The 23356-nt window shown below is 40.8% G+C and overlaps 1 protein-coding gene across 4 annotated transcripts in view; it reads right to left on the bottom strand.

Moving 5' to 3' along the window:
• Positions 1-14585: 14585 nt before the first annotated feature.
• Positions 14586-23356, bottom strand: part of pax7a (paired box 7a) — a 64972-nt gene continuing 56201 nt past the window's right edge. For all 4 annotated transcript variants that reach the window (XM_086086522.1, XM_086086524.1, XM_086086523.1 and 1 more), the window contains 2 exons: positions 19943-20198; positions 14586-16888 (listed from right to left, as the gene is read on the bottom strand). In XM_086086522.1, coding sequence (XP_085942648.1) covers positions 16773-16888; positions 19943-20198 — 372 coding nt within the window. In that variant the 3' untranslated portion in view covers positions 14586-16772. The remainder of the gene's footprint in view (positions 16889-19942; positions 20199-23356) is intronic.

Raw genomic sequence — 23356 nt, 5'->3', positions numbered from 1 at the left:
TGGTCATCACTCGTGTGTGGGAACGAGCGAGCATCATCTGGCGGCAGGAACATCGAGATGGAAGGATGGATTCAGTTGAAAGATCCAGCTGTTCGGCCATCCGAACCCTGGGAAAACTCTGACACTGCTTTTTATTTTTTTTTTAATGTACAACCGATCACCTCGCGTTGAACGTCAGGCCGACTTATAAAAGCCCCTTAACATGTCGGAACAGGTGGAAGCGGGGGGGGGGGGGGGGAGTGGTAGATGAGGGGGGACTTCTTGGCAAAGTCTGCAAACGTCTCAATGCCAGGGGACTCCTTACTGCCAACATTATGTGTCCGCTTTGAACCCCCAACCCCTCCTCCCTTTTTTGAGCCCCATCTAATGGAGCAAAACACTTTGCCATAATAAAATTTTACTAACTGTACTGGGAATATTTTAAGTAGCACCCTGAACTTTTATACAAGTGTGAAAGAACTTACTTGCTTAGCTGTAAAATGTCGGCATTGTAAAACATTTATTGTCTTCACAGACATTTTTTAATAGCATTTTAGCATTCCGAACTGTCATGCTAATAAAATGTACTTGTTTTTTTTTAAGTATAGCAGAATTTAAAGGGTTTGCGATAAAAAACAAAAACAAAAAAAAGTATTGGAACACCATATTGACAAAAGTATTGGAGCAGAATTTGACTGTTTTGAGCATGAATCAGCCAACTTCATCTTCCTTAAAAATCTCACTGATTTTGAAATACTAAATGTCTTGTTCTTAAAAATTCTATAAATTATATGTATTTTTCTCTGTTGAAACCTTGTTGAGGCTGCTCTTTCTATTCAAACGCAAAGAAAAAGTCAAACGTGAAAATTTGCTGACGTTGTTGCAACTCCCACCCCGCCCGAATATGTTGTTGAAATTCTGAATCGTACGACTCAATGACATTTGACTTAAGAGGATCTTTTTACGGATGTTCCATAATCCATACCACTTTTTTCAGACCGATAGCAATGTGAGTTTTAACTCTTGAGCAGTCACCGATACCGATACTAGGATTTTGATACATAACCAACACCTCCCCCAAAAATGTATCCGAATGTAGCATTCTTAAAATTGCATGAAATTAATATAAATTTTCTACACTTCTAATTCCTATAGTTCCTGATTGTAAAACGGCCAGAAGAGGGTGGCTGAATGGCAGATCGTCACAAGTACTGATACCTTGAAATAAGGCAAGGCAATTTTATTTGTATAACACATTTCATACACGAGGCAACTCAATGTGCTTTACACAAGGGAAGACAAAACCTATAAGCATCAACAAACACAGCAGTTAACAACATTCAGAAACATGCACTCAAAAAAACGTGCATTGACAATGTTAAAACATTAGACAGCCAACTTAAAAAAAAACTTTAAAGTTTCATCATTATTTACAAACCTGTTGAAAACACTGTGAAAAAGAGCTTGTTGCAACATGGCCCTGGTTGATCTCTTATACTCTGCTGCTCTCCTGGTGGCCGTTTTTTGAATAACTACCATTGTTTTAAGATTTCTCCCTTCTGTCTGATCTAGCATATAAAAACATAAAAACGTATAAATATGGTAATATTTAAAATAGAACGTATTGATACGTTTCTGGGAGCAAATTAGTTAAAAGAGGAAAAAAACATGATTTAAAAACGACCTTAATCAAAGGTAAAAAAAAAAGCTACGTTTTTAACCTGGATTTAAAAGCATTTACACTCTGGGCTGATTTCACTTCTGTTGTCATCTTTTTCCATTTGTGTGCAGCATAACAGTTAAATGCTGCTTCACCGCGTTTACTTCAAACTCTGGGCTCCACTCGCCCTTTCATTTTGTCAGCACATTCCTAAGTTACTTGTGGAAGGAGAGACAGACTGAATTATAATCAAATTCAACGTGCTACTGTGGTGCAATGCAGTGTAGGCCATGTACATCAGTGTATATATTGACTTTTTCTTCTCCGTAATGTTTCAATGAATACAACAAACAGCCTCCATTCCAGTTCTATCCATGACCTCTGAAATGAGACTTTATGTTTCATACAAACGGCATCTTGGTTACATCAATAATCCTGCAAATGAAATCGATTTCCCCTCCTGCTCTTGCAATTCTGATCACAGCTGGGCTCCCCATATGGAGTTTTAATGGGGTGGAGCACCCTGAGCCTGATCTAAAGCTGGAGAATTCTGGGCACACCACAACATCAAATCCCGCTGTAATTACCTTCATGCAAACACGGGGGCCCTCTCCCAGCACAATATGGGCTGAAGAAATGGGATTTGCGCTCATTGTTTTTGATGCAGGAATTGATCTCGAACATTGTTTGGTGCAATTTAGCCCCGCGCTGAGGAAAATGGCGCGTGTTGTGCGTGACACACAAATGACGCACAATGCCGCCCGCTTCTGGGTGGCTCATCTCCATTTTTTGACAGCGATGACTCTGCGGCTAATCGGCGCCGCTTCCGTACGCCGACAAGATCATAGATCTTGACATGCGTGCGTCGTCGTCACCCCGTCGCCATTCATCTTTTTCAAACGCGTTTTTACACATTGCTCATGGTGAATAAGATAGTGTTTGTTGTTGTTGTTGTTGTTGTTGAGTAGATTATGCTATCCGACACGAGGCTATTGTCTTAATTCCCTTAAGGGGCCTCGTTGGAGCGCAATGGCGGAACATGCAGGGAGGCCGTGCGCTATCCTGTCTTCCAGATATCCCTATCCCATCATGCACACCCCGGCCTTGCTTCGTCTCCAGCAGGTGGGGGTGGTCATGCACCATGCAACGCGGTTATGGGCTTAAGTCTCAAATCTACATACTGAAATGACTTGGGCTTGGGAGCACAATGCCAAACTTGCTGGAAGTCTGATGAGTTTATTTCATCCATTCCCAGAGCGGAAGCGAGGGAGCGAAATAGAGACGGCGTTGCAGGCGTTCCCGGGGAAGTTTGACGCGCACCCCCGGCCCGGTGCCCCTCAGTGACTTCCCGTCCATCTGCTGCAGAGGTGTCAGGTGTGTTATCTCCCCGACGCGCCCCTGGGAACTCCCGGCAGATGAGTGTGTCTATGCCGTCCGCTGGCTCTTGTAAATGACTCACTAAACAGCCCTGGCCTGGATTCCGAATGCGGGAAAAAATCAATTACTTGCCCGCTTTCCTCCCCAACTCCCCTCCACCCTCCCCTTTTTTACATTTTACAGTCCATTTTCAGCATGCTGGGGCCAATTACAGCCAGCAGAAAGACTACTCTTTATGTCAGTCCCGCGATGACCTCCATCTTAATGCGCCGACGACGAGTGTCAATGCGCCGCTTTTAGCCACACACACCGAGCAGCGACGGCGTGTCCGGGGTCCCCGCCGCCCCTCGGACGCCGCCCGACGCTTTGACAGGCGCCCTAATGAAAGCTGATTACCAGGAGGCATCTATTAATTTGTCCCTAATCACGACAAAGAGAGTGCGTGGCTAACAGCTGTGAAATGGCAGCCGCCGCGCAGGAAATGAGGCTCGGGGACGAGGGGTTAGGGCCCCCGCGCCGTCATTAAGCGGTCGCCATTGTGCGAGCCGGCTCAGGGCTTAGCCACAGGTAACTCAATAAGATAACACTAGCCCTCTGCTTTTGTGCAAAGAGCCACAGCTGTGAATCCCGGCTCGGCCCCGGTCATGAATAGAAGGGATATAGTTTTGCATGCTCCGAGCGGGAGGCCGCAGCTCCCGTGATGCAGGTGAGAAGCTGACAGTAACGCTTTTAAGCCCGTGTGCTGCCCGGCGTCTTAAGAGGGAAAGTCAATCAGCCGAACCAAGCGCACCTACACCACCATTTTGTACAAACGTACACGTCTATAGACATGCAAAATGAGAACCGTGATAGAAATTCTGCCGTCACAGAAGGTGTTCATTCAACAATATTTTTGTTATTGTGCCCGTCTGACCAAAGTAATAAAAAGACCATAACGGTACACATTTTCACTTTCATTTCACTTTCCAGACTTTTTAAATTGAAATCAATTGGCGGGACAGTATATTTTATAAATCTTGCCTTTCAGCTTTTGAGAAGGTGGAGCCTATACACAAGTACTACTTACAATTGAATCTGTATGTGCAAAGGACCCTGTGATATTTTCCATACAGTCACCAATAAAAAAATGTTTTTTTTTAGTAAATTAAATAAATTATTTTGTAGTCACATGTCCATCCATGCATTTTCCATAGCACTATATATATATAGACAGTATGTCTAACCTGTATAAATATTTTATGCATTTATTTTCATTTATTGTATTTGTATTTTTTTTTACTTCATCAATTTTTAAACAATAATTTGTGTATACATTTCTATGTATTATTTTTTTAAATAATTTCTGTGTAACCAGATTATTAGAACATATTAATTTGATGTATTTAGGATTCATTTTAAAATGTACTTGTCTGTAAAACATCTCCTAGCATTTACCCTAAATCATATTAACCTTTGCTATAATAGCAAAAAATACATTTCAGCATTGTATTGTCCGTATAAACTTAGGGATGGGCGAGTATCGATAACATGTATTTGTATCAGGCCGATATTGGACTTCTTCCGCCAGCACCGATTCTGTCTCTGTCAGATGCCCATTTAGATGAACGACTACATATTTTGATTGGGACTTTTTTTCTGGCCATTGCAGGATTATTAATTTAATTTTTGTGTGTTTTATACAAAATATCTATTTTAAAAACAAATGTGGAAAATAAGGATCATAGAAAATTGCTATTCACTTCAATTTTAATGAATGGGATACATAGGTCTTTCTTTAAAATTACCTGTCATTGCTTATTTTATATATCAAAAGTACTAGTGGTATCTGGACATGGTATTAGTATCGTTGATTACTCAAGTTCTTGTACTAGATATGGTCTGAAGAAAAGTGGTATCTAATTACTATGATCATGTACAGTATGTGTTTCCACAAACATCCAAGCAAAGACGCAATACAAATAAAAAAATAATAACAAATTGTAATATATATATATATATGTATGTATTTTAATTACAACAAAATATTTGCATATATGTATTAGAGCAAATTAATTGCTTTCGATAGTGGCATCAACATTTCTCAGATAAACTTCTGCCTCCATTTGGGATATCGGTCATAACTATTAGCGCATTGGTGGACGATCCACCATGCATGTGATGGAAGTGTGGGAATTGAGCGTAAATGTCACAGTGCTATTTTACTGCGGCTTGCAGAGTCCAAGAGTCTGCCTGCTCCGGCAAGTTTGTAAAGTCCAATTTGCAGCTAATATGGAGGTCGCAGCAGCAGGCGCAGAGGGCGTAGTACGACATAATGGCTGTGCTAGTGTAAATATTGCTTTTTAGGCAGAGACACAATTGGGGGGCAAGCGGAGAGAAATTTCCATAGAGTAGATCTATATACGCCGGCGCCACTGGAGGCCTTTCGCCCGGGGCCAGAATAGATTTTCCATTCCGGTGTGTCACATTAGATTTTCGGAGGTGCTCAGTGGCAGGTACATGTCATTAGTAACACTTTAGCGCCGTAATGAACCTTTTTATTTATCCGCCGCTCCTCTCATGAATGAATAAGGAGCTGCTCCCCGACTGTGCCCAGCCGGGAGGAGCGGGCAGAGGCGACGTGGAGCCCCGGCGGGGAACGCAAGGGGAGGGTTAAACCGCCATTACTGTGACACACACACACACACACACACACACGCACGCACACACACACACACGTGCACACACTCCCCACCTCCGCTCCCTGGGGTCCTGATCTGACACTCTATTTACACACACATTTACACAGTCGACTCCCTCCCTTTATAAAGCTGACAGCCACTTAAGCGCTACATTACTCGCAGGCAGCTACTGGCCATTGGCGGCCTGCCTTGTCCTCGGTAACGACGGGGCAGAGATGAAGCAACAAGGAGCAGGCTGTTAATGGCACGACAACAGACTTTCAAACTAAAACAACAACAAAAAGCACATCAACGAGAAAACATTTGAACCGAGAGGTTTCGGTTTCAAATAGTGGTGCCTAAACATATGAGTTTGTCTTTGTCCATTAAAAAAAAAAAACTCCAATGTAATCATATGAAGTCATGGACCTTAACTCATCCACTGCCATTGACGGCTATAGACGTCAAAAATGTCAGTTTAACATTTTTTTCCACTTTTGTTAACAAGAGTATGTCAGCAAAACAGGCCAATGTGTGATTTAACCAAATGTGAGAATATCAGGGTTTAAACATTTCTACTGAGGTAGCCAGACTTGGAAAGACTAGAAAACAGCACGTTAGAATAGTCGAGGCAGGATGAAACAAATGCATTAACTATGATCTCTGTGTCAATAGTGGATAGAATTGGCCCATGATCTTTGAAAAAACAAACCTGGTAATATTTTCTTATGTGCATTTGAATCATCTGTTTACGCTAAATCTGTTATTTCAAAGATTTATTTTTGTACAGTTCATATATATTGTTCTGCCACCCACTTATTTTGGGTGTAATTCTACTTCCGACCACTAGATGGTGGCAGGTTAATTACTATAACACTGTAAATTTGATTAAAGAAGAAAACTGAAAACAAGAAGTACAGAATTTCAGCTCATACTTTTTTTTTTTTTTAAATGAAGATTGTTAAGTTTCAATGCTCCTCCAATCCTGCTTTTTACACCTACAATAAAAAGTGACAACTGCAGGTTCATTTAATAATGTGCATTTTTGGGCAGGATTATTGATGTGTATTGTGAGATGTTATTTTTACCCACAGAGGGATGGCTCACCGTTTGTACAAACATACATCACCGAAAGTAAGGAGAGTTTCCACTCGTGTCCTTGGTTCAAGTCAGCCCTTTCCTTGAACCAATCACAGTGCTCGTATCTGTCTTGGCTCACTGACTTTGGCCATTGTCACACAGGTGGCAAAAGCTCCGTCTCAGCACCACCTCCTCCTCCTCTTCGCAGACTCATCTGAGCCCGGTGTAGCGAGGCGGTTAGAGTGGCAATGGCTGGTCAGGGCCCCCGTGTCACCCCCCAGCATCCACAGTGTTCATTTCCCTTTCATCTTGAGTGTGAAATCGCTGCCGGTGCAGCGCTGACCTGAGCATTAAGAGGTCAACTATTGAAATCTGATGTGCGCCTCTCTGGCTGAGAGACTCCGACACACGGAGGGCAAAGAGAGGGAAGGGAGGGAGCGGGAGATGGGCACAAAGAGTCATCCCAACTTGTTACAAATTGTGTTTTACCGACAACTTTTGGGAAAAGAAACAAAGTTGCACAGAATAAATTTCATCTCCAGTCACTTCTTCAAACCTGCAATTGACTATTGCCTCCACTAGGGAGCTTTTCAGCGCGAGCAGTTTGCGTGATTGTAGAGGTGAGGCATGGGCTATGGAGAAAGCTCAACCGTGAACCTTTAACAGAATAAATGACTGTCAACCAATCCAGATTGTTACCGACTCGAGTTGAAATGACCCTCATCAGGATTTGTGTATTGTATTGAAAAATGAACTGGTGACCCGTCCAGATTTTCACCCTTATTGGCTCAAGTTGGCGTCTATATACTCAAACTTGACCCAGAACAGAATAGGAGGAAGAAAATTATCGTAGACATATTTCCTGGCGAGTGTAGCAAATGCACGCTCACGTCAGGGTTCACAAACGTTCACTAAACTTTAGTGATTTTTCTTGTCAAGGAAATGTTCAAAATGTTCGTAACACAAGAAAAAACATTTAAACTCGAGGCGAATGTCTGGCAAACGTTTTGCGACGCAAGATCAGCATTCGCTAGCGTTACAAACGTTTGCCCTTCAGTGGGATACGGGCTTAAGTGTTTAACCTGCCAATGTCAGCTGGTTTAGATTCCAGCTCACCCCTGACCTTGAAAAGGATAAACGCTATAAACATGCAGCCTGGACTCCTACACCAAATAAGCGTTTGCATATTTGTTTACCATTTGAGCACTGAATTCCGAATCCATTCAGATGGGTTACTAATTGTACTTTTGTCGAAAAAGATGTTACCGTCCAAATTATTATTTTTTTCATCCAATTTGATCAAAATGGTTAATGAAGTACACTTATAGCATTTTATCTACACGATATGTTGTTCAAAGTGCTTTACCAAGTTCACATTCACTTTTTTGCAACCATATCAAAGTGCACATATGCGGCCGACGTGCTATCACAGCCTACGAAAATGTTAGTTTAACTTATTTAGAAAATAATTTAAAGTAACTTACTTTAACCTCCAGGATCCTTTGCCGTACACTGACCAACGGCAGAATCTAGGGTGTTTGTGTTGTTACGTTTAGTAAAGTTTTAAATTCAGGTGTATCTTATCTGTCGCATAAGCTAGCTAGCGCTAAAGCTAACCCCTGTGAGGGTTCGTCTCTCCGTTCCAGCGTCCAATTTCGCAAACTAAGTTAAGCTGGCGTCAGAGGCCAACAGTGAAGTAACAACAAGGTTGTTGATAGATTGCCTGGATGGGCTTTATTGACTGATTGCGTAACAGTTTTATATAATGCTAATTCGGCTAAACATTGACGTCACACACACAAAAACATCCCGGTGCCGGGTCCCCATAAGAGTATATGTTTGAAATCATTTAACACACAGACACACTCGTCTTGTTTGGATGCGGCGACCGGGATGCAAAGTTTGCAAGAAACATCGCGTCTGTCTCGCAAATGTTCTCCCCACAGCCAGGACATTTGCATGCTTGCGTAAAAAAAAAAAAGACAAACTTTTTGGCCGCCTTCCACCCGCCTATGTCTCCAACGCCAGGTTCTGCGTTTTAAAGTCGATTCGACACCTCTGCTCAAGCGCAAAGGCATGCGCGATACGACGGGACTCTTGTCTCATCTCTCCCATGGGCTACACTTTCATCCCTCTTTCTGCTGCGGACCACCCTAAGCCCAAATAAGGTGTTTTGCGCCTTCAGTTCTGCCTTCTCGTCTCTGAAGAGTTCAGAATGCGCCAAAACTTTACACCAGCCCCCCCCCCCCCCACCCACACCCCTACACACACACACACACACACACACACACACACACACACACACACACACACACACACACACACACACACACACACACACACACACACACACACACACACACACACACACACACACACACACACACACGCGCGCTTTGACTCAAAGGGTAATCACAAATAAATAGCATTTCTGGCGAGGAGCACAAGGAGCCTATCTCAGGAGCAGATAACTAGTAGATGCGATTCCTTAGATAAGAAGCAGTAATTTGGCTTTTAGAGAGCGCCGCGGGGGCCGGCGCTGATTTACTGTGTATACGGGAGCTTGTTTTTTTTTCTCTTCACATTTTTATCTCTCCTGTTGAAGAGCTTTTCATCTCTGCCTTTTTTTTTTTTCCCCCCCATATGTTTTTTTCCCCCCAGAAGAAGGTGAGATCACAAGGCAACACAAGGCGAGAGAGTGGTGCCTTTTAAAAAGCGCGCTGGACAAAATACAAATATTTGAAAATGTATTTCATGGCAATTATGTCAGGTTTCATGGCCTTGGCACAGCACTGAGGCGCAGCCTGGATGCCTTAATTTGTATAGAAATTGTAATCATTTGTTCATTTCAAGGTGAAAATTGCATTTTTTAATTTAAATTGTATCCTGCGTGATAGGCTATTATCTAGAAAAATTGTCTGCGTGTATGGCGCTCTGTGCCCCGCCGTCACGCCTGTTTGGAGCTCACTTCTCCTCAGAAAGGGCTTATACATGCGAATCTCCTGACTGAATGCGCCCAACTCACTCACTGGCGCGCTCATTTCCATTTGGGTTATTAATATTAATTAGTTGGGGAGCACGCGGGCCGCCATTTTGAATGGAAGAGGAGGCCGGCCAGGGCTTGACAGAGAGATTTTTATCTTTATGCTGATTTCCTAGATTTACAACTTTACTTGGACTTTTTATTTTTTGCTTTAGGGGTTGCTTATATGTAACACAACCACAGGCCATAACATTAGGCACACCTGCACAGCCTAACGCATGTTTCCTCCGAGGTGAGCAATGGCTGGACTGGCCATCCAGGACAGATGCATACAGGGCAGATGCCCTTTGGGCCAACCTCTTTTGGGGCGGCGCGCTGATGTTTAATTCATATTTTCCTCCATTTTACCCCCAAAAGATGATATTTGTCAACTGTGGGCGTGTGAAGCCCTTTGAGACTCTTTTGTGATTAAGGACTATATAAATAAACTCATGATATTGCTGCATTGCAATATCAGTACTTTGGCCCACTGCCAATTTGCATGATTAAAAAAAAGCTGTTTTTTAAGTTATTGTAATATTACAAGCTAATAAAGTGTCTGTTGTGGACGCTGTGTGTTTTTGTCATTATAAAATATCCCAAAATTCCATACAAGTAAAGCATCGTAACGACAATAAAGCCGATGTGCGAAAATGAAATGGCATTAATCTGCGACAATGCCTCACTCTAAGCTCCCGCTTTTTTTTTCTCACCACTTTTTTTTACTTTTTACATGACAGATTATCCGTGTGTAATACTCGAGAGGGTTAACCTTGAAATTCAAAACAGCCCGAATGTTTCCCGAAATAAGATTTACTTGGCCGTATGCAAAGGAGCAGCAAGCAGATATATATATGCGCGTCTGCGCGGGATCCTCGGAGGTGACGAGCACAAAGCCGAGGCTCAGGTACATGGCATATGCTGGCATAATTACAGGATTTGCGGGGGATTATTATACTGTAAGTGCTTTCATGGCGACAGCTGGGAGCTTTTTTTTGCTCCCCGCGACACGTAATCTCGGAGAATAAAACCAAGACCCCGGAGCATCTCTTAATCATTTCTTAGCATACCTGCACACGGCTGGAGACTCTCACACTCGGGAAAAACGAGAATAGAATCAGCAACTACGAGAGGTCCGTCTGGGGCAAAACAGAAACACTTTTCTTGGAAATAAAAAATGGAGCCACATGACACTGAGCCAAAGTTTTCATTTGTCGACTTCCTGGTTCATGTCATCACAAATCCATTGAGTGCCATTAAAGCCTTATTCTCATGCAAATTTTGACCTATGGAACCATTGCATGTTTGACACTCTATAATGTGTACTTTTTTAAAAACCATACAGTAATAACATTAAAAAGGAATGTAAAGAATGAAACAGTTTTTGTCACATTTCTGCTCCAATTTAATGGACATGCTCCTTTTGGTGTGCACCTTGGCCGCATGGAGGAGTAAAAGTACAGAAGCAGAAAAAACAAAAAAACGAGTTTAACAACTGACTCAGTACGCTGCATTATTATTATTCATTTTTTAGCAAAAGATAAAGAATATATGCCTGTGTGATACATCGGTGAGGTACATCGGCTAACTGTTAGCATCTATAAAGCTGTGTTGTTCCCCTTTAAGCAATAATTATATCTCAGGACAAATTTAGACAGATTATATGACAATAAACACAGATATACAGTATATTCTTTATCTTCAGCAAAGAATGACTAATATTACCGCTGTAATAAGACAGGAAGCCTCCAGAAGAGTACATCCGTTCGTCTGTTATACAGAGAGTAGCATAATTGAACGAGAAAGCGTGCTAAATTCTACAACAAAAAAAAAGAAAAAAACCCTGTACATAATGATGTCTTTGTTGTATGTTAAACAGTGCCTAATCTGGGACAGATTACGGCATTTCCGCATCATGTTCTCAGTTGTGAGTGTGGTCACGGGACAAACTAAACTCACGTGTCAAGGTACCAGTGTATTTGATATATGTGACTATGTTGAAGTGAGTCTGGCAAAACGACACCAGTAGTGGTGAGCTAATACGTTTGCGCGGTGCTATTTCATTTATTTATTTATTTTCATATTTCTCGCACTTCCTCCCTGGGTGGTTTGTGTCCTCCACGGCATGGCTGTCAAGAAGGCGGCAGGTTACTTATCAAGTGGGGCCAGGTTCAGGGGCCCCAAACGAGATGAGAATCACATCTCGCCCCTGCACGGATCATTTCAGAGTGACTATGACCGCGCTGAGTCTCCGAGCGATAGAGCCCTCCTGGCCTCTCAGCCGAGGCTCAGGACTTTTTTCCCCCCCCCCATTTCCATCCCTGTGATGTAAACAAACCCATTACCGTCAGGGGCAGCGCGCAGGGCCCCGGACCTGAGGACACAGCCTGCAGCTAAGCTACCGTGGCACTAAACCCCCCCCCCCCCCCTCCCTGGCACGTCCCCTCCCTTCTTCAATGGCCGCATGTCCGCATCAAGGCAGTAGAGGAGGAGTCAGGATGCCCGGGCACTTTTATCTAAAACCTCCCCAGAAGAGAGGCGAGGGGAAAGGGGCTCTTGTTGATCCTCGACTCCTGTAGTCAATCAATTATTGGATCAAAGCGGGCGGCGGGCCAAAGCTCTCCGGCGCGGTGATGCCTGAGCCGCCACCTCGTCCACTTGGAGTGACAGGCGCGGGGGCGGAGGGGGGGAGGTGGAGGGCGGGGGTTGGGGGGACAAAAACCCTGGGGACGCTGGGGCTAATCTGCTCAGGCTAACTTTGAGGGGAAGAGATGAGGCTGACGCGGGGCGACAAACAATGCACGGCACATACTCAAGGCTGACATCCCACAAGCAGTTCGTTTCTGTAACGCTTGTCCTCATTCGGGTCACGGGTGAGTTACACTCCGGACTGGTCGCCAGTCAATTGTAGGCCTCAAACAGGAATTCACGCTTACATTCACACCTATGGACAATTTAAAGTACAGTCGATCTAGAGGAAGCCTATGACAGGGTATCGAGAGAGGAACTGTGGTACTGTATAAGGAAGTCTGGAGTGACAGAGATGTTTGAATAGTACAGGAGATTTATGAGATGCTAAGTCCCTTCCTCTTTGTTAGACTAGAGTCCCCCTGTAGGGGTGGAGCCAGAATGTTTCTATTGGGGTGGCCAGGGTGAAACCATGACTCATAGGTGTGGCCATAAGTTCATACCTGAAAATGTCTAAATAAGTGGTTCTTAAACCATGCAGCCGTACCGTTCGCATGCCGACCTTTGGCTGGAATGAAAACATTGAAACGATTGATTCCCAAAACTAATCGATCTTTTGGAACGTTGTAACATCTTCCCACAGTGACATTTGGTGGCCAAGTGTAAAATATTACAATCAAAGGAAGGAAACTAACCATTGGCTGTCTGTCATCACCGAATTGACACAACTGGCAATCAGGCTAATATGTCATTGTATTGGACGCCATAAGAGAGAGAAATAATATCGTGAGAAACAAAAACTGAATAACCCCCACCCCGTCAAAATAAGTATAGACGTACAAATGAGCTTTAAATAAAATATTATTATTATTTTTCATTCTGGTATTATTGTTACACATTTAGATTTAGATGTGGAGGACCACATGGGAAGTGTGCGGGCCCAGACGGTTGCCCGACAGAGTGTTATTGAATGTTATGGAAGTGACCAAAATATGAACACTTGCAAAGATTGATTGATTGATTGATTGATTGATTGATTGATTGATTGATTGATTGATCTGTTGTGTCCATTGTTCTCTTACTTTTGACTCGTCTTATGTGTTGCAATTGATATTGATCAGTTTGCCACATAGACATATAAATATAAATTAATTGTTACTAATAACATCATGAATAGTATTTAGAGCAAACGTGTTGTTTTGAAAGTGTGGAGCCCTTCGCAAAGAAGCCGCTCTCACTTTCAAAACACTTGGCGACCCCTGCTCTAAGGAAATGTAACTGAATAGAGCAATATTCTCTTCAGCTGATGATTAACGGAGGTTTATTTCGATACGTATTTCTTCGATTAGATTCCTCATCTCACATAAAGTGTTGTTCATTCTTATGATTGCCTTTGCTCGTTCCCATTTAAAGTGCAAATGAACAGTAACACTCTTTGAATTATTTCCCGCTATGTAAACATCTCCCAACCCGGCAATCACGACCTGATTTGCCGTTTCAACGCACCAACACACGATTCTAATCATGATAATTAGATAACGTACAGCTAAGAGCTCTTAAAGGATGATATGCGATGCGGGCGACAAGCAGCGGCGGCGTGTGAAATAAACACTAAGTGATCTCAGATGTTGGACATGCAACGTAAGATGTGTCGCATTGACAGCATAGCAGACAGATTTGTAGACGACATTCTTGTGGTTACGCGCCGACTGACTTCCTACAGCTGCAAGCCATGGCGGGACGATGTTCTTGAACACGCTCCCAAAACGCAGCATGCGGCGCAGGGCGCTTTAATTCCTTGTCATCATTCATTTCGATGAGTCACTTCCGTTGTCATGAAATCGCACATAATCCTCTGTTATCCCCCATAACGGAAAATAACACATTGTGGCCAATATATGTACTAATATGTTTTTCCGGCTACATTTAGCCGTAGTCCGGAAATGTCGCTTCAAATATTGCTTCATTTTCTGATCAGTGATCGGTTGTAGTATATCAAATGCACGATTAAGTGCATTTAAAAAAAAAAAAAAACATTTCATTCTTTTGAAGCAGACAGAAGAAAACAACATTTTGCAAGAATTTGCAATTTAATTTGAATTGGAATCTTTATTTGATAACAGTTACGCCAGTGTTACAGTAAGCACACCCACAGGCTGAAGGTAGTAAATACCAATACAAGTTTTCCCACTAGTCTAATATTCATAGAGCAGAATAAATTATACCATGATAATATACACACACACACACGCACACACACACATGCCAAACAGAAAGAGCAGGAACTCAGAAGCAACTAAACGGGTTAATTCAGCTCATCGGGGAGGAATAAGACGCTTTAAATATCCAAATGTTTATTGAGTGTTAGAAATGAGTTTGATACACTAAAGACGACTCTAATTCTTTTTTTCTTGTCTTTTTCTTTTTTCTTTTGAAATATTCACAAGTTCACAGGAGAAGCAGGTGATTCAGTGCGTATGAATCCAACGCCACTCAAGTTAGTTTTTTTTTGTTTTTGTTGAGCAGAGGGCGCGTAAACATGGACATGGTCCAGTCCTGTCTGGCCAGCAGGTAAAAAGATCCGCCGAGTGCTCTTGTCGGGGTCCGTACGGAGCAGTTTTTGGTCCTTTGGTTTGGACCGCATCTCCAGGGGAATTCATTCCAAATTGTTTACACATTCTCCTTCCCAAAACGGGATTGAAACGCAATTCAATACAAAGTCCAACAGAAAGTCAACCGACGTCAAGGTGAAAGGTCAAGTTTTGTTTTAGTATAAAACATAGTCTTTCGAAACAAAGAGACTGTACACATTTGAAAAGTTTGACCCAAACAAAAGGAAAAAAAATAACACATGAGGGGGATACAGGTGGTCCCGGATTGTGTAAGATAGAGGCTTTTTCTTTCATATTACGTGGACATCAGGATGTATGAACATTCATTCATAAAAACGGCTATGAGCACGTTATATTATACTTGCAGTTTTTGTCTTATTTAAAAAATTTTTTTTTAAATCACAGCTTTATTCTACCTCTCACAAATCAAGAACTTATTTTCATAAATTGAATTTTTTAAAACTTTTGTATGGTTCATTTTCTTTCTCATGACAACTTTATTCTTGTAAAAAAACATTTTTAATGAGGATAAAGTTGCAATGTAACAAGAAAAAAATCCAATCATACAACAATTAAATATGAGGATTACAAGAAAATTCAAAATTTAACTTAATCGTAATGTCTACGTAAATTACAATTATTTTCGTAATTTCAATGTTTTTTTTTCTCATGTTACAATTTGTTAAATTTATTTTTATGAAGTTATTACTTAATGATCCCAAATTTTTGTCATTCAGTAAAAAAAATTATAAATAAAATGTTTTATGGGTCTTAATATTCCATGAAACAAATATATCATGGATCAATCCATGTAGAACTAACTATGAATTTTACAAGAAAAAAATTGTAGGGATGAAATTGCAATGTTCTGTATTTGCAAGATTTTCCAATAAAATTCTCGCAAATTACAATTTGTTTTTCATGTTGTATTTTTACGTAAAAATTACAACTTAAGTCTTGTCTTTTTTTCAAATTTGACACTAATCAGTGTTTCGTAATTGTCGATATCATAAAATGATGTTGTATACTTTGTTCACAGTAAAAGGTGTTGGAATGTTTTTTAGTTGGAATGTTTTGGAAGGAATGCTTGTTGTGTGTGGGGGCCAAGTGAATCTTGCTAATTTTATATTTGCATGATTTAATCTGCTGCGAACGATGGCGGACGGGATTAAGCCTAATGTGGTCAGGCTTCCAAATTTCCAAACAAAATACATTAATGTCCCCAATCGTTTTTTCCCCAAACAAAGCCATCTCTTCCCTATGGACCACGGCTAAGGATGGAATGGAGGTTGGGGGGAGTTTGAGAAGGATGATGGGGGGCTATTGGCCGCCAAAACACTGCTTAAAATTCCCTGCAGATTCCCTCCAGCCAGACTTCCCACAGAGTAACCAAGTGCTTTTGGAATGTCAGGATGGATATGAAGGCAGGAAGGTCAATTTGCCCCCATCTAAAAAAAAATAAAAATGGAACTCAGAGAGAACTAGAGCATCTTGGGGGATGGGAAGGGGGGGGGGGGGGGGCTATCCTCCTCCTCATCATGGTGGAATCAAATAACAACATATTAACAACAATCATACAGCAACAATCATATTAACAAGATGAAAAAAAGCAGAGAAAGTAGTTGAAATGATATCGTTAACTACTATCCACATCAAAGTCAGTCAGCCCAGCGGCATGTTCGTCCTCAGGGGGGGCTTCAGTAGGCCTGACCCGTCTCCACCTGGAGCAGTCCCAGCACGGCCGAGTGGTCGCCCAGCTTCATCCTCCTCTGGGTGGACAAACTCACGTTCTTCGCCAGGTAGTCCACGGCGGCTATGCACGAACACAACAACAAACTTTCAATGCACGAACACAACAACAAACTTTCAATGCACGAACACAACAACAAACTTTCAATGCACGAACACAACAACAAACTTTCAATGCACAAACACAACAACAAACTTTCAATGCACGAACACAACAAACTTTCAATGCACTCACTGGACCACAGTGGACCATAAACTGTCCTCAAGGAATCAATCTCAGCTTTAAGGCCCGCTTGAAGATTGTTGCAATATTTAAGCTGTAACATTTCATCTGGATTCTGTAAAATTTTATTTTTAATTTTAAATTTTTACAATTTTGTAGAGAGACTTAATTTCCATTTCGCCTAATAGTACACCTTTTTTTCTTTGTGTTTTACAACCCCCCCAAAATTACAATATAACAATTTTTGCAGAATTTTGTACAATGTTGTACTACTTTTTATTGCTTCGTAACATTATGACTTATTTCTCATCAATATACAAAATGTACATAATGTAAGTTTTTCCTCAAAATAGTATAACTTATTTCTTATACATTTTGATCTCATTTTTGTAAAATTATGAAAAAAAAAATTGGTGTGCAAAATTTTGTAATATGTTGTACACATTTTATCTGATACATTTTTTCCTTTTTTAGTAAGCCTCACCATAAACCTAAATAAATATCGGAAATGTACATCTTTTTTTTGTTTTACTTAAAATGTTATAACTTTTTTCTTGTAAATGTCTATTTTATTTCCACAATATTGTGACTGCTGAATACTTTAACATTTCAAACTAATTGTTGTAAATTAATTCTAATACAAATTGTTTTAACTTTTTTTTTTGTGCAAATTTTTTGTGGTAAATTCTGAATTTATTTGCTCTAAATTAATGTTTTTGCAACATTTTGTAAAATGCTAAATTTGGCAAAATGTCTATTTTATTATTTAAATTTTTAAAAATTTTAATTTGTATTTTTTTACAGTTTTGCAACCCGATGACTTAATTCTTGTGAATGTACATGTCTTTTATAATAATATGACACCTTTTTTCTTCTATATTATGATTTTATTTTCATAAAATTATGACAAAATTAATGTTTTCGCAAAATGTTGTCAAACCCAACCTAAATTTTGGCCAAATTTGAAACATATGTAACGACTTTCTTGCAAATGTTTTCTCATAATTTAACAACTTTTTTTATTTTACTGTTGAAAAAAAAAAAATATATATATATATATATATATATAGATTTTGGAAATGTTGATCGCAGAACTTCATTGTGGTTATATTCCAACTTTTTTTCTGGCACTTTTTGTCCGTATTCCGACACGTATGCTCGCCATGTGAGTCATGTGACATACGTGAAGCCCTATTCACTCTCGTTGATTAATGTGAAATAAAGTGTCAGAAGACAAGTGAAAGATACTCTTAAAAAAATGAATGTTGGCACGCCGCTGGCACAGAGCACGTGCCGCCTGGCCGTGCTGTCACTCAGCAAGCCCCCCCCACCCCCATGAGTGTGCGAGTGTGTGTGCCAGTCTTCATTACACTTGGCATCTGCGATTTCATGCCCTCCACACTCCACACGGCCGATCATTTTCATCATCCGACGGCGGCTCCCCTTCCATTCATTAGCCGTGCACTGCGCTCAATCAGCGTCTTAATTAAGCCGCCATCATCTCGCATCCGCCTGACGCCACGTGATGCGTCCGTGACGCAATGCGCGAGCTCCGAGAGGAAGTGCAAACAAATGGTGCTCGGGGGGAGGCGTGCTCGCTTTTTACCTTGCTGAATGGCCACGACAGCATCAGTCAATTATGCTAATCTAATAAAGCTAACTCTTTCCTGCCCCCGGGCTGTACTCATGTGTGTGTGCGATGGAGGCGAGAGGAAGAGGTGGGCAAGAGGACATGGCGGCCCCGAGGGCGTGCCGCTCTTTGAAGTGGCCCTCTTGCTCTTTCCCATCCAAGTGGAGAGGGATGTGACTCAGGCATGATGTGGGGGGTGTTGGGGGGTCTTTATCAAGAGCACGTGTCTCGGCCTCCACCGGCTAAGGTGCAAAGGTCAAGATGGTCTCTGCTCTTTTTTGTTTTATTATTATTTGGAATTTCTGAAAGGCATTTTCCAAGAATAGGGCACATTTTAGTACGGGGTAAACCCCCACAAGATTACGCTTCGCACTTTATCCAGGCTTTATTTATATTACACGAGATGTGCTTAAATGTCTTTGTATTGTTTTAGAAGTGTACTTGATGACCTTAAAAATTAAGAGTCGAAAATGTGATCAAACGTGGCTGTAGGGTGTACTTAAATCGGGAATTTCCATATTGCGAAATTTAATAATAATAATAATAGTAATAATGGATCAGATTTATATAGCGCTTTTCTAAACACTCAAAGACAGAAAAATAGACCTTGGAAGGAAATGGCATAGTTACAGTAGTGACAAGTTCATTCAAATGTACGTAAAATGACAACAAAAGGCAGTTGAGTGAGTTGAATGTATTGAATCGTTCCTCTTTCAAATCAAACAGTCCATGAATCGTTTTGCACACGTTGTATCGAAAACCGTATCGAATCATCTATTGTGGAGAGATACACACACCTACTAACATAGAATAATTGTCTTAGTTAGCAATTATTTTTAATTTTGTATTATGTTTAATATATCATATTTTTTAAATTTTTGTTTAGTATTTTTTTGTGGTTATATTAATATGGTATGTATTATTTATTGTACAAATTGCAAGAGCCAAGACAAGGGCAGACACAATTCTCTCAGACCCTCCATATCCTGGTCACCACCTCATCCAGCTCCTTCCCTCAGGTTGGTGCTATTAAATTATGCACACAAAAGACAACATTAGCACTAGCATTACGTTTAGCCTGTCTTTTTATTATTTTAGTATTACATTGATTGATTTTTTAGCAATTTTTGTATTTAACATTTAGTATCATACTTAGCATTTGTTTTTAGTATTTCAGGTCCCTGTTTCGCATTTAAGAGTAGTCCTTTCATGGGCCAACAAGGCAGAATGTCAGAAGCAAACGTGAATAGGTCGAGGTCACTTACTCTGGCCATACTGGCTGTACTGGTAGCCGGCGGCGGCGGCAACGGGGTCCACGCTGTAGCTGGTGGCGCTGTAGGTGGGGGGGCAGTATGACTGCGAGGAGCCCAGGCTGTCCACGCCCTTGATGGAGTCCGAACGCTGGCTGCAGCTTGCCGAGATGGTGTTGGAGGCGTCCAGGCTGCCGTGCAGCGGCGAAATGGAGAAGTCGTGCTGCGGCTGTGAAGGCACCGCGCTCCCGTTGCTCAAAATGCTCATCACCTGGAGAGAGAAAAAAACAACCATTGCGTCAAAAGGCAACACTTAACAAGAATTTGTGTACATTTCTGCAATTTAACTCAACTGCTCCCAAAAACGTATAAATACGTTCTATTTTAAATGTTTGAAGTGTCCCAAAGACGCAATTATACGTTTTTATGTTTTGATGCTTGAGCATACAGAAGGCTTTGATGCAGCCTCTCAACTGCAAGTAACGGTTGAAGAAATTGTAGTTATTACACAAACGGCCAACAGGTGGCAGCAGAGCATAGGAAATGAACCAGGGCCATGTTGGAAAAAAAACCTCAATTACTCAGAATTCTAAATAGATTTGTGAATAATGATGAAACTTTTTATTAATAATTTTTTTTAAATTTAAATTCTAATGCTAATTGCTGCAAAACAGAAACAGATAGAAATATACTTTTTTCCTTTCATCTTTCTTTTGGTTTCATGTTTTCATAGCAATACAACACAATATTCTGTGGGTTTTGCAAAATCAGTCAAAATCCAGTAACAAGAGACATGAGCGACTGTTTCCATTAGCTGGCACTGTCACTGAGTGTTCCGACGAGGGACATTGGGGTCCCGGGGCGATAATAGACCCGCCAGACGGCCCCCATCCCGCGGCCCGAGGCCAGAGCCGGAGCCGACGGCACAACAAGCACCGAGGGAGTCCCTAATCCCTCGCCCCCAAGCCCGCCGTCTCATGAATAGTAATAGACTTGGAACTGGTAAATGATCCCCTCAGATCCCCGCGCGGAGTCGGAGAGGCCCGCTGATACTGCAGGTTAGGGCTCGGCCCCGCAATATGACCGAGCGTGCATTATTCCCACTGCATAAAGCTTTCAATTCAATATTCTAGATTATTGTAATAGCATGTGACGCCAGAGGAAGTGCTCGGAATGTGTTCAAATGGAAGAGATTACCGGCAGTTGTGCTTCACTCAAGCACCTTGTTAAGGAAGGCACAAGGAACGAGGCATGAATTTGTTATTTATTTTTACTATTTTACTATTACTTTACAAAAAATACTGGATAAACTATAGTAGGAAAAAAAAAATTACGTTACAGTAAACACTAAAGCAGTAGTAGTAGAAATAAAATATTTAAAAAACATTTAAAAAAAAAAAAACTAAAAAATATTGAATACAATAAAAAAATGCTAGATAATCAAAAATGCACAAAAATACTCAATATAATCCTCTAAAAATAAAAATAAATATAGGGGGAAAGCTTGGAAATTTACAAAACGTATTTAAGCAAAATATTAAAATTAAAATTTTTATATAAATAAATAAATAAAATGAGGTAAAAAATGTACACTAAAAATATTTTAATGGTAAAAAAAGTGTTTTAAAGTATATTAAATAAAAAAAATAAAAAATTGTCTTTACATAAAACTGTGTATATTTGTATGTATATATATTAGGGATTGGCGAGTACCGACACCAGGTGTCATTATAGGGCCTTATTTTAAGGTATTGGTATTTGGGCTGCCCATTTATGATTGTTTTGCTATCAGGCACTAGAAATTATAAATGAGGTGTATAGAAAATGGCCATTAATTTCCTGCAATTTCAAGTAAAATAAAAAAAATATATATATATATTGAGATATATAGGTATTTTGTTAAAATGATCTATCATTATTGTTGGGGGGAACTTTTATGTTTCAAAAGTACTAGTGGTACCATTACAGATATCAGTACTGGTGACTACTCAAGAGTTGAGTACTGTAACGGTCTGAAAGAAAAGTCTAATATATATGCAGATTCGGTAGATACATGTATACACATACCGTATATACACATAAACAAATGGTAAATGTAGCAAAAAATTGAAAAATAAATAAAAAAATGGACTAATAACCTAAAAATCCTCAACACAATGTGTAACAGTGTTTGTATAGGAAAATGAAAGAAGATGGTTTAAAAGAAAAGAAAAAAAAAAGATGGTGGAAAAAACCCAGACTTGTTGTCCCACACATGCTTCCCTCCTATAGAGAGCAGGCCTTCCTCTCAACATCAGGTTCATGTTGAGTTTGGCTACGCTACGCTGACCTGTGACCCCTCGGCTGCTAAACCAATTAGGCCCCGGCGGAGGCCGTCGCCACACAGACATGTGCGAGCGCGGGAGGAATCGAGCCTTCCTACATTCATCACATCCTTTGCAACTCGGAAGCGCTCTCACAAATTTCTGCTTTCATTTCCACGCGTTGGTCGTACGAGGGCGTAAAAAGGGAGTTTCGCAAGGAGGAAGCGTCCATCATGAGACGCTTTGACAAAGTGTCCTGCAGGGAGAGTCCACTTTAGCTTTTAATTGAAGCTCGATTGCATCGCCTCTCCGATGAAGCGCAATGGCCGACAATCGCTGCAATTAATATTCACGCTCATAAAAGTTCTTCAAAAGAAAAATGGATGCCTTATCTCAAGAAATGGCCGCCGTCGCACTTTTTTTTTCTTCTTTTTTTCTATTTTAGTGAATCATGATGGGTCAGACGGTGCTGTCAGGACTTCTCCAAAATAATTTTTTTGCCTTTAATCGTTATATTTTTGCTGAAGAAGCAAAGATAAGCAGTTTTTTTTTTTTTTTACAGCACCCTATGCTAATTTGGGTTAAAAATACTAAGAAGGGGTACAGTTAAATGTTACTATGCTCTAACAAGAATTTAGTAGGATTTCCACCAAAAAGTAATCGGAACTACATCTTTTTTTACTTACTTGAAAAACCTCATTTTATCAGAGCAAAATATTTGTGGAGAGCAAATATCCTTCTAAAAGTGGAAGAGAAATCAGCTCAGCTCAACTCAACAATAATTATAGAGCACTTTAAAAAAATATATCACTTCACTGATTAGATTGGCTGTCTTAAGGCATGAGGACTGATGAGCCAATCGGATGCAGAGTAAGGCGAGTCATGCTGAGGAAAATAGTTCTTCAAATAGTGTACTGAGCTGTAACAATGGCCCAGAGTTTTAGCTCAATGTTAGTGCTTTGCACTTATACACAAGAATTGCTCACGGTGTGGATTCGAACCCCGGGGTGGGTGCAGCTGGTTACACACTAGCCTACATTATTCCGTTTAGTTTTACAGTAGCCAGGCTTGGCGATTTTAAAGTAAGTTAAAGGGATACTTGACCATTTTGAGCAGTAAAAAGTTA

Source organism: Leptonotus elevatus, chromosome 10, assembly GCF_054856555.1.
Source record: "Leptonotus elevatus isolate MCC_2025b chromosome 10, RoL_Lele_1.0, whole genome shotgun sequence".
Classification (NCBI taxonomy): Eukaryota; Metazoa; Chordata; class Actinopteri; order Syngnathiformes; family Syngnathidae; genus Leptonotus; species Leptonotus elevatus.
Note: the sequence above shows the minus strand (reverse complement) of the source record. Positions and strands in the feature narration are given on the sequence as shown.